This window comes from Melozone crissalis, unplaced genomic scaffold, assembly GCF_028551555.1.
Source record: "Melozone crissalis strain CALT ecotype California unplaced genomic scaffold, PUWL_Pcris_2 ptg000036l_1, whole genome shotgun sequence".
NCBI classification, from domain to species: domain Eukaryota; kingdom Metazoa; phylum Chordata; class Aves; order Passeriformes; family Passerellidae; genus Melozone; species Melozone crissalis.
Window position 1 is genome coordinate 5,759,159 of NW_026535814.1, and position 16,476 is coordinate 5,775,634.

The 16,476-nt window shown below is 41.5% G+C and overlaps 1 protein-coding gene across 1 annotated transcript in view; it reads left to right on the plus strand.

Moving 5' to 3' along the window:
• The first annotated feature begins 642 nt into the window (after positions 1-642).
• TRPM3 (transient receptor potential cation channel subfamily M member 3) overlaps positions 643-16,476 on the plus strand; it is a 383,001-nt gene continuing 367,167 nt past the window's right edge. The window contains exon 1 of the mRNA XM_054283455.1: positions 643-828. Within this exon, the coding sequence (XP_054139430.1) occupies positions 643-828 (186 nt within the window). The remainder of the gene's footprint in view (positions 829-16,476) is intronic.

The window sequence follows — 16,476 nt, forward strand, 5'->3', positions numbered from 1 at the left end:
TTCTTAAGTGCCTGAAAGGGCGTAATGAACCAGGACCCTGACCAGCACTGCAGAAGCACTTCGGGTACTAGTAACGAGACTAAATTTAAGAGGTGCTCCTTCTTGATCTTAAGAAAGAAAAGCAGGCCACATGGCCCCCCAAAGAGTGTCACAGTACAACAGGTACTTTGCCATCTTTCCCTGACTTGGTGTTTTCATTCTCCGATGTGCAAACTGTAGGGGAAAACGCTTGGCTTAGAGTGGAGGCTGCGCACATGTGACAGTTGCTAGACATTAAGCATTAACATATTTTATTATAGGAAAGGACTAATTTATTTCCCTAGAGCTATTAACGTAGTGTATTTGGGAAAAGCCTCCTGGCACGATTTTGGCAAGATCTAGACGGGAGATGAGCAGGTGTCACAACTTGTCACGTCTGAGCACAGTACACCTACCTGTCCCTTTCTCTTTCTGTGCCTGTTCTCTAATTCACGCTGCAGACCGAAACCCAGTTTCGCCGCGGGACGGGCGGCCCGCCCGGAGCCCCTCGGGGCAGCGCCGGGGCCCGGGGATGCCGCCCCGCCGCGCCCCGCCCCTCCGCCGCGCCCATAAAGCGCCCGAGGCGGGCCCGGGGCGGCTGCGGGGCTCAGCCGCGCCGCGGGCATGGAGCAGCGGCGGCTGAGCCCCGGCAGAGCCGAGCGGGGCAGCGCCGAGCGGGGCAGCGCCGAGCGGGGCAGCGCCGCCGAGGGCGCCAACAGCGGCGGCCGGGGGCGCCTGGCCGAGTCCTGGCGGCGGCTCAGCTCCCGGCGCGGCTCCAAGCGCACCGGAGCCTCCTCGCCCGCGCTGCCGGTGAGTGACCGCGACAGTGACAGTGACCGCGACAGTGACCGTGACAGTGACCGCGGCCATGCTGCACCCTTCGGGTACCTCCTCGCTCCGAGGGCTGGGGCGGGGGGCATGAGCACCGACCTGTTGCGCTTCGGGAGGAGGAATCGCCTTTCCCGTGCGCCGAGCCTGACTTTGTAGCTGTTCCCCGGTGCGGGTCTCCGGCTCGGCTCTGTCCTGGCGCTCCCTGCGGAGCGCAGCTCGGCTCGGCTCGGCCCGGAGCGCCGCTGGCGTGGGGGCAATATCTGCCTGCCGCCCGCGCCCTCGGTGTGCGGCTGAGGGAACAGTGGGAGCGATCATAGGCGAAAGACCCGAAGGGATGTAGGCAGAAAGCTGCCCCTTGGGAACCAGAGGTTTTCCTCTCGGGTGGGTGCCCCCTTGTTGGTGCGTCTGCCTTCTGCCAGATCGATGGGATGTGCCGGGAAAACTCTGGGGTGGGTAGACAAACATTTTAATGGAGATGCATACTACAGCATAGATTTTAAGTTAGGAAAACGAACATCTTGACCATACAGGAAAATTGAGAGAACAAATTGAGCGTTCAAACAGGAGTGATATTTATTAGAGTGCTTGGTGGCCTGTCTCCTTGGGATCGGAATCCTGTAGGTAAGTGCTGAACAAACACACAGAAACACAGCTTTTGGAAGAACTTCTCACTGTCCAAGGACTATCTCAGTTCTCATGTGCTTAGAAAGAGCATTGTGTATTCTTACCTAAAGCAGACTGTCTGAGGTCTGGAGTTATAAATCTTATTCATCAGATCAAATGTACAATTTTGAAAATAAACACACATTCACAAGCTTTTGACCTGGGGATAAAATGACCACAGGTTGAATTTCAGAGGGGAAAATAATATAAGGGTAAAGAGACCTACGGTACAAAGGATGTCATGGCAACAAGAAAGCATCATACAAATTAACAACATTATCTTGTGGAGGGGGAATGGGAGTAGCATTGCATTCATCTGTACCATGCTGTAGATTAAAATACAGTAGTTTAGAGTGGGGTTTTGGAGTGGGTTTTTCCAATAATACACAAACTTTGCAATAGATGGCTTAAACCCAGGTAAGGATCATATGGCTAGAACTCATCAGAAAAATGCACTGTGCAGTTGAGGGCTGGTGTTGGTTGGATGGTTTGTGGGGGGGGGGTTGTTTTGGGTTTTTTTGAGGGCTTGTTGAGTTTCTGTTGTTCTAAACAACATTGTTGTTCTTGTGGCTTACAGCTGAGATGAATTCTTACTCCAGCCAGAACCCTGAATGGGATTCAGGTTGCAAGTGTTTCGCCAGAATTGAAAGGTTGTATTAATCTTTGCTTAATCTTTGCTTTTCCAGAATCTGTCTGAGAGGATGAGCAACTTTTTCCTTTCCTTTCCTTTTCTCTAAAGTAGTACTATATTGGTGGTTTTTATGTTAATGAATTTTCATTACATTAAGCCCACTAAACTTCATAAAGTGCAGGACAGATGGGAATGACAGATTCTGAATTTTTTAGTTTGGTAATTTGTTAGGGTTTTTATTTTTTTTTAATTTTTGTCAGGTTCTTTGAAAACATGGGGTTTTTTGTTGAGAATGGGTAACTATTAGTTTGTCTTCTTCGTTTATGCCTTTTTTTTTAATGAGAGAATAGGGTTTCTGAAATCACATTTCAACACTAAGAATAAATCACTTGGAACCACTTTCCAAAGAAATGCCAGAACATAGTAATTTTTGAGACATTTTCCACCAGCACCTTTTTTTTCCCCTTCCCACTTGCAACCACACTATCTGGGGGGGAGGAAGGGGGGGAAATAAAGTGTAATATTTCAGTCCTTTTAACATCAGTGTTTTGGCCTCATCCCCCCAGCCTTGTTTCTTGAATTATTTTTTTTTTCTTCTGCTAACTTCTCTTTGTCTGCCACAGTTTACTTTTTAAAGGTTGTGACTTGTCTGGGGAGAATTTTTGGGGTGCAGTGCTGAAGCAGGAGTTTGGTACAAGTGGTGATATGCGCGTGTACTTTTTGGTTGTTTTTCCCACCTCCAAATCTGTATTTTCTGGCCTTCCTTTTCTTTACACACTTGTTGAAACTGCTGATACTGTTGTTTCACACTTATTCATTAAGTGTTACGTTTTTATTGAATAGTCCTAAGGGTTGGCTACTGTTTTATTACTTTGTTAATTCCTGAAGGATAATTGATAATATTGGTAATATTATTTGGTAATATTGGTAATATTATTTCTTTACCAAAATGATCAGGAAGGGGGCTTGGGGGGGTGAGGGTGGGATGGAGGGGTGTTAAATTTTATTTACCTTGTTTTGCTATTAGTGTTTGAGTGATAGAGAAGAAATTGCTGCATTGACAGGAGCTGAAGAAGTGAAGAATATTTGAGATGGAAAAGGTTTGCAAGAGCCAATGCTGCATAGAGCACACATGTGGCTGACTCCAAACGATGTCTAGCTATGATATTTGTTTAGAATAACCCTGGTTTCATTTTGAGTGAAGGCATTACATATTGAAGGAGTGAAATATGGTTATAGCTTTAGAAATTAAGCCTTTTCTGCTTTTTTCCTCTCTCTATCATCTGCTTTTGTAACTCTGGAAAGGGAAAAGAGTGTGGAACCCCCCCTATTCAAACTGATAAAAATTTTGCCATGCAAACCAGCAGATCACATTTTGGATCACATTGAATTTCTGCCCATAAAGGGAATTTGGACGTTTTCTGCCAAGATCTTGAGAGTCATTTGTACTTGGAGCCTCTGAATTATGTGAGTTTTCCAACCCATTTTAAGCAGACACTGCACAGTGTTCTAGTTCAATAAAAACTGAGATAACTGGCTGCTCTGCTCTACAGTTTCTGATGACAGCAGATTTTTTTCTTTTGTTCAAAGACTAAATTGCTTTTGAGGTGAAATTTTCCCCAGGATATTTACAGTAGCTAAGATAGAAAATGACAAGTGAGAAACATAAGACCACATGGCATAAAACTTTTCTTTGCTGTGGCACTAGTGAAATTATAGCTGTGAACCAGGTCGTTGGTCCTGTCTTGGACGCTGAAAATCAGATGGGCTGAGTACAGATGACTGATGAGAAGTAGTCTCTCCCAGAGATGGCAGAACAGAACCATGTGTATGTGAGTGAGGAACATTATGTAGACAGGCATAATCCACTGAGTGAAGAGCTGAATTTCAGGTTTGTTATGGAGCAGATTGGACAAAATTTAGCTTGACCTGTGAGAAATCCGATGTCATTTTCCCTTTCTCATTTATTATAGCAAAAGCACCTTTGCCATGAGGCTGGCCTGTCTGGTGAGGAGAGTGTTACACTAGCAGTGACATGGGAGGCACATTATAGCCCTGAGCTGTACGATAAAATGGTGGAGCAAGTACAGAAAGCAAAAGTACACGGTGTGTGGGTAACAAGGCAAAGCTTGGGCCTGTTAAAGTCGGGTGCAGGGTGTGCTCCTGTCTGCACACTGCTGGGGATTCGAGCAGCAGGGCCCAGGGCTCAGCCTGTGGTCAGAGCTGGGCAGCATTGCTGGGGTATTGCTGGGATACCTGTGATGTGGCAGTGCTGTGATTGATGGAGACAAGCCCTTCAGGAGAGGCAGGCAGGGAAGAGGAGGAGTAGGGCTGCCCTTCACATGGAGGAGCAGCTCAGATGTGTAGGGCTCAGGTCTGCATAGAGCTTGTGGGTCAGGGTCAGAGGAGCATTTGTTGGGTGTTTTGGGTTGTGCTACAGATCACTGACCAGGGTAAGGAAGCAGATGGAGCTTTCTCTGAACACCTCCATCCTCTTTGGGAAATGTAATACATCAGAACACCAGCCATGCAGGAGATTGCTGGAGGGTAAGGAAAACATTTTGTTCCTGAATGGTGCTTGAACAGCACACTGTGACCCTGTCCATGCAAGGCTGACTTGTTTGCTCATTTTAGCTATTGTATGACTTTTTCCCAAACAATAGCTCAAATATATTTGTATTTTCTGCTGGCAAGCAGAAACATTGTTCTTACAAGAATTTCTTGCTGTAGTTCTTGATGAAGGCATGGTGGTGCAGGTGCTACAATTGCTGCTGATGGGGGGGAGCTGTCTGCAGGCCCCTGTCCTAAAAGGAGTTTGTCTGGCAACCGAGGAATTTGTGCAGCGCAGTGCAGCTTGAAGGCCCAGTCGTGTGTGCAGTCCCGCACAGCAGAGGCCAGGCTGTGCTCAGGTTGTTACCTGTGTGTGGATCACTGACTCCTCGGTGTGCAATGGCCTTCCTGTCAGGGTCCCTGCAGCTGAAGGTGATACAGTGGCAGCAGACATGGATAAGGCAGGTCCTCACCTCCTGTGTCTGCCAGGCCTCTGCACACACTGGCCTGGCTGGGGGAGGAGGAAAGCTGGCCATCAGCCTGAGGTGAAACCAAGGAAGGAGACCTCCTGGAACCCACATCTGGGCACGTGGAGGAGCTGACAGTGACAGGAAACAGTGAGTAAGGATTTACCAAGGATCAGTTGAGCTGGATCCAGCCCTCACGCCTTCTGCAATGTAATTGGGCTGAGAGGAGAGCAGTGGATGCCAACTGCCTTTGCTCTAGCCAGGCCTCTGTGGCTGGGCTGTGACATTATAGTCTGGGAGGGATGCTGTGCTGGTGAGGGAGCCAGGGCCAGTGGAAAGGGGGCTTCTTCCTGGCTTGGGGGTTTCACATCCCAACTGAGTGAAGCCCTGAGCCACCTGATCTGTCCCTCTTAGCTGCAGCTGGGACTAGAAACCTCCCCAAGTCCCTGCCAGCCTGAGTTACCTTGGGATTGTGTAAATCTACATCACAAAGTCCTTTGAGAACTAATTTACAAGATGTACACTAGCACAGATAGTAACTGTTGCCTACATTTGCCTGCCTGAAAACCTTATAAGCGTGCCTACCCTGGTTATCAGGTGTGAAAATGCACTTCTTACGAAAAATAAAAATGTTAGTTCTAGCCTAGGGCAAGGACTGGTAGAATAATTTGTTAATACTGTAAGATGGAAAATAACACACTGTCTCTGAAAGAAATATTTATTTTTGTTGTTAATTTTTTAAGTTCTTGGTAGCAGAAGGGAGTCTAACTAATCCTGTGCATGAACAATTTGTCATGTATGACAAATTGTACATTTTGTCTAGCTTTTATTTTAGGCAGATGGTTCTTCTTCTAATTTCTGCAACTTTAAAGTGGCTTTAAGATTTTTATCTAGTATATAGCAGAGTGTTTTCATGTTTTCCTGCATTTGTTTCTGTGTGCCATGGATGAGCAACACTATTCCTGACTGCTTATTTGGATGCTTTAGTAATAAAGCTAGAAATTATGACTATTTAAGCTTCACTTTAAATGGGGTTTCCTGAACCTATATATGAGGTTGCCTTTTTATAGAATCTCTCCTGAATATATTGCCTGGTGTCTCCCTGCAACTGGTCTCCTGTGAGGAAACCGGTCAAGAAGCTCCTATAACAGACCAGTCCTAAATATTTGTCTGAATAGTTGACCTTGAGTTTGTTCCTGTAGCGGGGGTGGGAAAAAATATTATATTCTATTCATTACTTCTTTGATGCATGTGTGGACTAGTCTGTTAAGTAGTGTGATTTTTTTTTTAAAGGTTAGTAATTCATTATGATTTTAGGGATCAGACTAATTTATGATTAGTCTGAGGTGATTTTGAAATAGCTAAATTTTGTTCTGAAAGAGAAGTTTCTGATTTTGGGTTTAAATAATTCTGGAAAATGCTTGTATAGGACAGCCCTCAGAAGTCCTGCCCATGCTAATTTATTCTATGACTTTAGCTTTTAAGAGTAGCATTCTGTACCTGGTAGAGCAGAGTGTAATATTGGTGGCCACAGTTATATGTAATGCAAGTCATTGCAGAGCTATAATGTGATTTTTAGCACTAAAGATATGAAATACAGGAAAAAAATTCCAAAACTAAGTGAAGAGGGGAAATGAATTCTCATTAAAAGAACAAAACTGAACGGTAGTTCAATTTTCACAATTCTCATCTGCTTGTCTCCCTGAAAAGACATAAGGGATTATTACATTGAAGGCATAGCATGTAAGAAAATCCCAAAGACTGGAGTTATTTTGCTCTTTTTCTTCCTTTCTTATGGAGATAATAATCATTAATTATTAATGTATAGCCTATTCTGTATCTGAAATGAAAGTACATGTATTTCAAAAGAAGGTGGTTGTTTAATAATTAGAATGATAGAGTCAAACTCCATGAGCAGAATTTAAAAATTATTCATAATTGGGGATTTCTGGCTTTATCTGATTCACTTCTTTAGGGCCTGATAATTTTTAAGTGGTGGCTGACCTCCCTTTTTATTAAGAGATTGATTTCCAGAACATCCAGAATCAATAGACTTCTTTTAAATCTTGAGCACTTCCAGTTGTATGCTGGATGTGGATAAACTTGTGAGTCTGAGAGTTGCTGATGTAAGAGGTGCTGTTGTCCATGACCAATCCACAAAAGGGAAAAAAAAAAAAAAACAACCAATCAAACAAACAAAAAAAACCTTCTGAAGACTTGCTTTCCTATAGGATGCTTTATCTGTTATCCTTCTGTACACTGGCTGAGAGGTCCTCGAAAATAATGGAATTAATTAGAAAGATAAATATCTTTAAATTACAGAGAACACTTAGAAGCAAGGAAAATAGGAGAAAAACAAATACCAACAGTGCAAGGAGATGAGAAATCTCTAGACCTTTGACAAGGAGCATGAAAACTTTTGTCTAGATCAGGGGACAATTTTACTTTTCACATTTTTTTTCCTCTATGGTTTTGTTTTTGCCATAGGATGCAGCTACTCTGAGGCATGTTTGTAGGCTTTTGGAATTTATATGAGGCTTATGAGAGGTTTTATTCATTACAACATAATACAGAGAAGGACTTGTTAATCTATTGGAGATGGTAATATTGGTTATAAAAGCATAACTTAGTCTAACCTGGCTGGACAGTGATAGATGTGTCCTCTTATAACCTGTTTTCTGTGTAGCTGAAAGCAACTCTTTCCAGACATAATTTATTTCTTCTGATGAAGCAGCATTTCAACAATCCTGTGACATTTCAAAATGAATGTGGAAAGAAGAAGAGTCTTATTATTTCCTGGTACATGTATTTTTTTCCTGGTATTCTTATGTTCTTTTTGCTTTTAGATAACATAATTGCTTTAACGACATAATGGAAGTGTTTTGTGGAGAGTATTCAAAACAGGTAATCTCCTGTTGCAATTTTTTTAAGTTTACTGTGAATTGCAGAGAAACTGACATGTTATGAAACCCTGTGAATCACAGTGACCACAGAGGTGAAAGGAGAAAAAAAATTGGAATGTTTTGTCTAAATAAACAAGCAAATGAAAAGTTTCTGCTTATTATTGCCAGATTATAAGTGCTTGCTCTCTAGAAATACTATAATAATGGTAATATGTTAATTCATTGCAGCTATTTATTTTCTCTTAATTTCTAAATATTTCCCCTCAGTGATTAATTGAATATACTCAGTTGGAAAGGTCCCATCAGGATCATCAAGTCCAATTCCTGGCCCTATGCAGGACATCCCAAGAATCACACTATGTGCCTGAGAGCATTGTCCAAAGCCTTCTGGAGCTCAGGCTTAATGCTGTGACCACTTTCTTGGGGAGCCTGTTCCAGAGCTCAGCAGCTCTCTGGGTAAAAAAGCCATTTCCTGATATCCAATCTAAGCGTCCCCTGACAAAGCTTCATGCTGTTTTCTTGAGTCCTCTCACTGGTCACAAGAGTAAAGAGATCAGTGCCTGCCTCTTCATTTCCCTTCATAAGGATGTTGAAGACCACTGAGAGATCTCCCTTCAGTCTCCTCTTCCCCAGACTGAAGGGACTGAGGCACCTCAGCCACTCCTCATATGGCTTCCCCTCCTTCGCCATTCTCCTTGCCCTTCTTTGGATGCTCTCTAGCAGCTCAATGTCTGCTTTATACTGTGGCACCCAAAACTGCCCCCAGCACTCGAGGTGAGGCTGCCCCAGAGCAGAGCAGAGCAGGACAATCCCCTCCCTTGCCTGGCTGGCAATGCTGGGCCTGATGCCCCCCAGGGCACGCTTGGCCTTCCTGGCTGCCAGAGCACTGCTGGCTCATTTTCACTTTGCTGTCAACCAGGAGCCCCAGGTCCCTTTCTGCAGCACTGCTCTCCAGCCTCTCATTCCCCAGGCTGTGTGTACAGCCAGGGTTGCCTCTCCCAGCTGCAGAATCCAGCGCTTGTTAAACTTCCTATGGTTCATGTTTCATATAGTTGATGCTCAGCTCACTAATTTCCTGAGGGCCTCTCTACCCTTAAGGGAATTAACACCACCTTCCAGTGGTGTTAATTCCTTCCTTCTTAGTGTCACTGGCCTGCCTTTGAATCCCTTGTCCAAGATGTTGAAGAGGAGTGGGCTGAGGATGGAGCCCTGTGGAACCCCACTAATGAGCAGACTCCAGTCTGATGTCACCTCATTCGCCACAACCCTTTGTGCCCAGCCCATGAGCCAATTGCTCACTCATCAGGTAACGTCCAGCTGTCTGCTGAGCATTTGTCTAGAAGGAGAGACAGTTTCCAAGGCTTTGCTGATGCCAGAAAAATTACCTCTACTGGTTTTCCTAGATCATCTCAGTGGGTTGCCCTGTTGTAGAAGGAAGTCAGTTTTGATAATCAGGAGTTTCCCCTCATGAAGGTGTGCTGGCTGTCACTGATGACTGTGTTGTTGTCCCAGTATTTTTTCAAAACCTCCCAGAATAATCTTTTCCATGCTTTTACCAGGCACTGAAGTGGCGCTGACAACCTGTAGTTTCCAGAGGCTTCCTTCTTGATCTTTTTGGAAATCAGGAGAAAGTTTCCAGCTTCCAGTCAGCTGAGACCTCTCTGGGTTTCCAAGACGACTCCAAACCCATCGAGGAAGGCTTTATGATGGCATCATCCAGCTCTTTGGGTATTGTCAGATGAATCTCGTCAGGCCCCATCGGTTTGTAGGGATGCAGCCAAGTAGGTTAAAAGTAGAACTAAGGTGACTCTAACCTGAAATGCTGAAATAGCTTTCTCATTGGAAAAGCTGACTGGTTAGAATAGATTTCCATATTTGCTCTTTTTATTTTTATTTTGAAGGTTGTTATCATGGAGAGTTCAAATCTGTAGTAGCTTTACTCATTCAGATTTCTCTGCTTGTGCAGTGTAAGCCAGCTTTTGCTGTTAAAGGTTTCCCAGATACCAGAAGTTCTCAACAGTCACATGTTCTCCTAGGTAATTTTGCTAGTTGTCTCTCAAGAGAGTAGGATACAAGAAAAGGAAATACCTGTGACTGGATGACTTAGAATTTCAAAGGGCCTGGTAGGAAGCGCTGGTCCTCAAAAAGTTGTCATAGGAAGTGAGTAAGACTATAGTAGTGTCAGAAGTTGTGAGTGAAGCTTGGAGACAAGTGGAAAGCTATTGAGGCAACAAGACAGGTAAGTGAGACTTTAATGAGCTCAGCAGTGAGGATGGATGTAGTGAGATTCACCTCACAGCATGAGCTTATTTGTTCTCCCATTCAGTTATCAAAATTGTGACAGGGCTACATTTCATTCAGTTAAACTGTTTCAAAGGTGTGCTTTAGATGTGCTTTTTGGTTTGAAGTATTTCCCTGATGTTTAGGTATTAGAGTTATTTTAAAAATTATTATTAAAAGACATCTGTCAATCTCTTACACTGGCAGTGGAAGAGCACAGATACTGTGTTGTATGAAAACACAATTTAATCAGAGTTCAAGTGTTCAACCCACATGGACAAGAGCTAAAAAGTCTCAAATTCATGTTTGACACAATGTGTTTGAAGTTGGTGGGATATGCTTTCATGCTGAGCATATAAAAGCTTTAAATATAAGAATGTGAAAGTCCAGGGGTACTATAAAGCTTTTATGGGTTCATAGGCCATTAAGAAGGCAGGTTCCTTAGTTATGATTGTTCTCTGTAAGTAGATTTGAACACCTTAGTAAAAGTTAAGGTAGTTGTTTCTCTGGAGTACTGAGAGGACATTTGAGGTGTCTTGTTTCACTCTGTTGCATCAGGCACATCTTGATGCAAATACAGCAGTAATAATTTATTCCTCTGTCAGTGTTGGAGTGTGACAGTATAGAAGCTATTTCACATTCCAGCTAGGGTGACATTACTCAGACTACAAACAGTTACACTGCCTACAGTTGCTGAAAATCTAAGCTGAGTAATTAGGAAAATGCAGAGTACAAGAGGTGGGTTGCAATGCACAACAGTCTTAATGGTGCACAAGAAAGTGGTTTCATTAACTGAGACACAGTGCTGTTAATAATGTGACTCTTCTGAGGTGCTTTAAAGAGGGTACAACTAGCAAAATTGGAAAACAATCACAGAAGGATATTATTCAATACCTAACTAATGAAGATCCTTCCATTAGTAGATTATCAAAAAAGTGTTGAATCTTAATTCAGTAAAGAAACACATGTGTGATTTTGGTTTGTCAAGGTTTGGCTTATCAAGGGTTTTTCTCATTGTTATGAACAAGATGCTTCTAGGCTACAGAGATGCCGGTTTGGATTTTTTTTCCTTACAGAGACAAGGTAATTACTGCATGCCAAATAAACAATGACTATGAAATATAAGTGCAACTTCCTACTCGCATCTCTGTTACTTACTGAGTACAGCATTGCCCTTTCCTTGTGGTACCTCAGTGAGAGAGCCTTAGCAAAGTAGGAGCTTTGTACGAAAATGTCTGTTAAAGCAGAAGTTTGCCTTAACTGTTTAATCTGTCTTTTTAGAAAGGGGTGAGGATAAAACCCAGCATCCTCACTGCTGCATACTTCTGGAGGGGTTTCTAACTCAAAGAGGAAATCAGATTCCTATGCAGGATGACTTAATTTGGCTTAAGAAAAAATGCGGCTCATCCAGCTTCTGTAGATTGCTTTTTGCACTCACCAAAATATTCTTGTGCTTCTCTTTTCTCACCATAATCACTTCTTTTTCCACATTTTATATTTTAGCACTTACAGGACTGTCTGAAACTCCCACAGTTCAGTCTCCCTTTTAAGGAATAAATTGTATTTTTAAAATGTCAGGTTTTTATTGGAAATCAGTGGTTTATCTGTGTGTGCCTTTCCTGAGCTGTTCTTTGCGTGAGTTAGCTGTGCTATTCTTTCCTTCAGACTTTCTGCAACACTGAGACTACCATCTCTGTGCATCTTTTTCTCTTCCCACTTCCAATTTTCATATATATATATATATATATATGTATGAATGTATGTATATAGATAGGCATACAAAGTATTTTTGAAAGATGAGTCATGAGGATGTATTTATATTGTGCTATTTTTGAAGAATAAGCAGAAGTGCTATTAAACTGAGAAGCATTGATGGGCTCATCCCACTTTTTAATTTGGTTTTTTATCTATAGACAAGTACAGGATGCCTGAAGCAATGTCTTTTTACCACAACATCTCCTACCCACTAATTTATTTTTTTTGTTCTCACAGCCTTTCGTCTTTTGTTTCATTTTCTTAGAAACAGCAGTATATTTAATATGATGCTCAAACTGGTACCTGGCTCTTTCTGAGTCAGGCAAGTTGAGGCGTGGGCTGGAGCTTAGAGTTGTCTCAGACTCCACCTGCCAGAAAGGGCTGGTGAAAATATCTGGTACTCCTATGTCTAGCTGGAGATCTTACGACATAAAACAAGCCATTTAATGTTGAAACTGGAGGCAAGGCTTTAAAAAGGTGCCTGTCCAAATATGTGTTCTGTCTGGCTTTTTCCTCTTTTGTTTATTTACTTTTAAAGTTCTGGCAAAGGTTAAAGGAATGTAATGATGGATTTGTATAAGGACATTTCCAGCTGCTCATTTGGCATTGTAGCAGGATAGTAAGTGATTCTCATTTCTGGGCAGAAAGTGAGATGGTCTGTGATAGGACTAGTCTCATAGTTGATATTTTTTAGTGTCATGATTTTGAGGGTAATCTTCAGTTTTGTGCTGAAAATATAAGGTGTGTTCTATTTGCATAAAGGTTAAAATATTTTTACTTTTCTATTGGCAGCGAATCTAAAAAAAAAATGAATCCTACCATCTCACAAGAGTTGTTTTGCTTCACTTAATAATGTAGCATTAGAAAGCTATAGCTGATTGTGCCTCCTCTGCTAATGACCTTGCTGCATATGATGCTGTTAGTGCAGGCAGCAAGGGAGATCATGGTTTATTGCTAGGCTGTTTATTGGGATGGGTGTTCTGCTAACAGCTGCTTATCTCAGTAGAGTGAATGCTAAAAGAACACTTAAGTTAAATTGAGAAAACTGAGGATCTTTCATTGTTCCAGTAATCTGAGTAGATGGAGATGCCCATACCATCATAATCAGATCTAAACCACTGAAAGTGTGGTCTCAGGTTCATTCTGTTAAAATCCTTAAGTGTTTTCTTAATTTGTTTTATTAATGGCTGAACTCCAGCTGCTGCAATTGCCAGGCCTCTGGATCTTGATGTTTCCCTTAAAGAGAAATCAATGCTCTGCTGCCAGATAGGGAGGAGATGATAAATCTCAAATATTATGAGGTAAATCGGTTGCTAGAATCTTGATTCTGCTGGAAACATAGTGTTAGTATGGTAGCTGTGTATTTATTCACCCAACACTTAAAATTCGTGTTAAGGGTTGGTAATGGGCAAACAGCTGATTCAGTGCATAATGAAGTAGATATTAAAAGTATAGCTAACAGATATTACCTGGGAAGTATTCAACTTGCCTCTACCTGTCTTTGTTCAGTGGAATTCTTTTATTTTTATGGTATTTTCTTGAAATCCCACAGCTATTTTTTCATTCAGAGATCCAGCATATCTGGGGTACATGTGCAATAAGGAATCTAGCACATACATGGTAGATCTACTAAAAAACAAGTGTTTTCAAAAGTGACTTGTGTATAAGTGGTACATTTGGCATCTGATGCACTTAGACTGCTCTGGGCTTTCATACATGTGAAACATAAACTGTTTCACACATGTCAACGGCATGTCAACTGTTTTATTCTTGGAAAAAAGGGCAGGGCAGCTATAGTTCTCACTGAAGAATGAACCTTTTGTTCATTCCCAAATTTTAAGCAGTGACTTGGTATATTAGGAATGCATTCGTTGGTTATTCTAAAACTCCTGGAGGGCTGATGAAATATAAGAAATAGGACATTTAAAAAGTGCATTACAAATTTTTTTGTTGCCAAGTTGCAGTAATGTAGGCAACCTGTTCTTTTGATTTTTAAAGACTGCTCTGAAATATAATAGTCTTAATTTCAGTAAGTTTAAAGTTCAAGGCAAACACCATTATTTTCACATTGCTTTTAGGAATATTTTTGTGCAGATGACCATGTGCTTTTTCCTTGTCTACTTTAGCATGGTATGAGGAATGTGAGAGGTGAGAAATTCTGGCCTAATAATTTGCCTTATTTCATTGCAAGAGAGGTCACAACTGAGCTGCTGAATTGTTACTCCCACAGAGGTAAGATGAAATTAGGAAAGGGAATAATAATTAGAATATATTTTAAAACATGACAATTCAAAGATTATTTTTTTGGATTTCAAAGTCCATAAATTTAAAGTGTATAGATGTTGCAGAAGTATATGCAACTTATAACTTATTTTAAAAAGTGCTTGAAGGAAAAGTTACTCCTGATATACCCTGTTATTAGTTTTTCATTTGTAAGCTTAGAAATATTTATGACAGGATTCTCAACTGAATTTGGAACCTGTCAGCAGATGTCAACAACAGAAGAAAAGAAATTCCAATTAATCTGTTCTCAATGTATAGCTAGATCTGCCCTTTCAAAAAAGCTTTTGGGAGAGAAGAGAAACAAACAAACAAATATATGTGTATTTGAAAGGCATTTCTCATGGCTATTTTCTCTCCACAAAGAGCACTGAAATTTTTGTTGAACACAGTCATGCATTCGCCAGACATTGTGGGATGTGTCTGGAGAACATTGGCAAAAAAATTGAGATCTTTCATTACTGTTGTAGAAAAACACACAGTTAAGACACGCATAAATTGTGCAGGCCACCTATTGCAGCAAATGGACTTAAACCCAAAAATTTTTATAATGAAAAAAAACCTCAATGTCAAGTCAAATATTTAGGCCATTCAATTCTGAATCAGAGTTCTTTCTGTTGGAATGAATCTTACTTGAGTGCATGCAGTGTAAAGTGTGTATCCGATTTTTGTATATTGCACAAAATTTTCCATTGAAATGTAATTCCACTTGACAACATCACATGAGAACTGATTCACACACGTAGATAGACAAGATTAGATTACAGCTCATAGTAATAAGTAATTTTGTTTCAGCGTTGTTGGAAAACAGTTCCTGGCCTGCAAGTAAGTCTTGAACAGAGTCCTCAGAAAGAGCAGAAATAGTCTGTCTAAGCAGCATGGGAGAACAAATATTAATCTTCTTGGTTTCAAGGGACCTATATGCAGAATGTGATTTCAAATTCTCTTGCCTATCACTTCTTCTGAATTTTTACTGTTAAAAGTGCTCTGCATCACTACAGGTGCTGGACTTCTGCAGAGCTTCATTGTGTTTTCTTTTGTGATGGAGGTTATTTTCTCAGATGGAAATGATCTAATTAATGAAGTTCTGTGTGTGACTACAGCAAGTCTTGATTGACCCTGATTAATGGGTGCTACCATCTCCACAAAGTCTTCCTTCCATGATACTTGGAGGACTTTGATTGCTTTTTAGCTGCATTCTCAGTGTGATACTCCAAGCCCATTGGGCTGTCCTTGCTTAGCCAGGATAGTACCTGGAAGTGAAGCATAAGAGTGGTTTGTCAGGTAAATAGTAGTAGGAACTAAACAGTCAGAAGAAAGAAATCCAGAAATTATTTTCCATTTCTGAATCTGGCTGTTCTTTTTGTACTAATATAGTTATACTATGTGACTCTACAGTCTACATGGTGCAAAAATTGCCTTTGTCAAAAATACTTACCCTGGCATTGTGTTGAGCATCTGTATCCTTGAATACCTGGAGCTGGGATATCCCAAGAGAAAAAAGGGCTGATGCACGAGAGAAATGCAGTCTCAACTCTCATTTGTTCTAAGATGCCTCCAGTAACAATCTGGAGGGGACTTCGAAGATTCCTTATCAGTTTCCAGAAGACAGATAACTGTGCAAGCATTCTTTAGCGAATTTGTGGCTGTTAGTCATTTTAACATCTATGCTGTGATTCATCTTAGGCTCAAGAGCTCACACGAGCTTGTTTTTACCTCTTTGGAGGACTTTTTAGGAAATGCCTTCATGGTTTGAGATGTCTTTTAGAGACCTGCTAGAGGACATCACCTGCCTAGAGCTTGTTTAACGTGGCCAAAACCTCAGCTACTTCCAGTTGTCTGCCCTGCAACCATAAGGGGCCAAAATTTATTTAAATAAATTTTCAATAAATTCAGTGGAAGGTGTCTCTGCATTGCTCTGTCTACTTCTCTATTCTTCAGGCATTTTTCAAACTCAAGAGCACTTCTTTGCGCTTACTCTAAAAGAAGCAAACCCTCTCTCAGCCCTTTACCCCATTTTCTTTTCATGAATGATTAGATAGTACAGTTTACTGACACAGAATTTCAAAATTTCTCTCTCCCATGGGTTTGTTTCTTG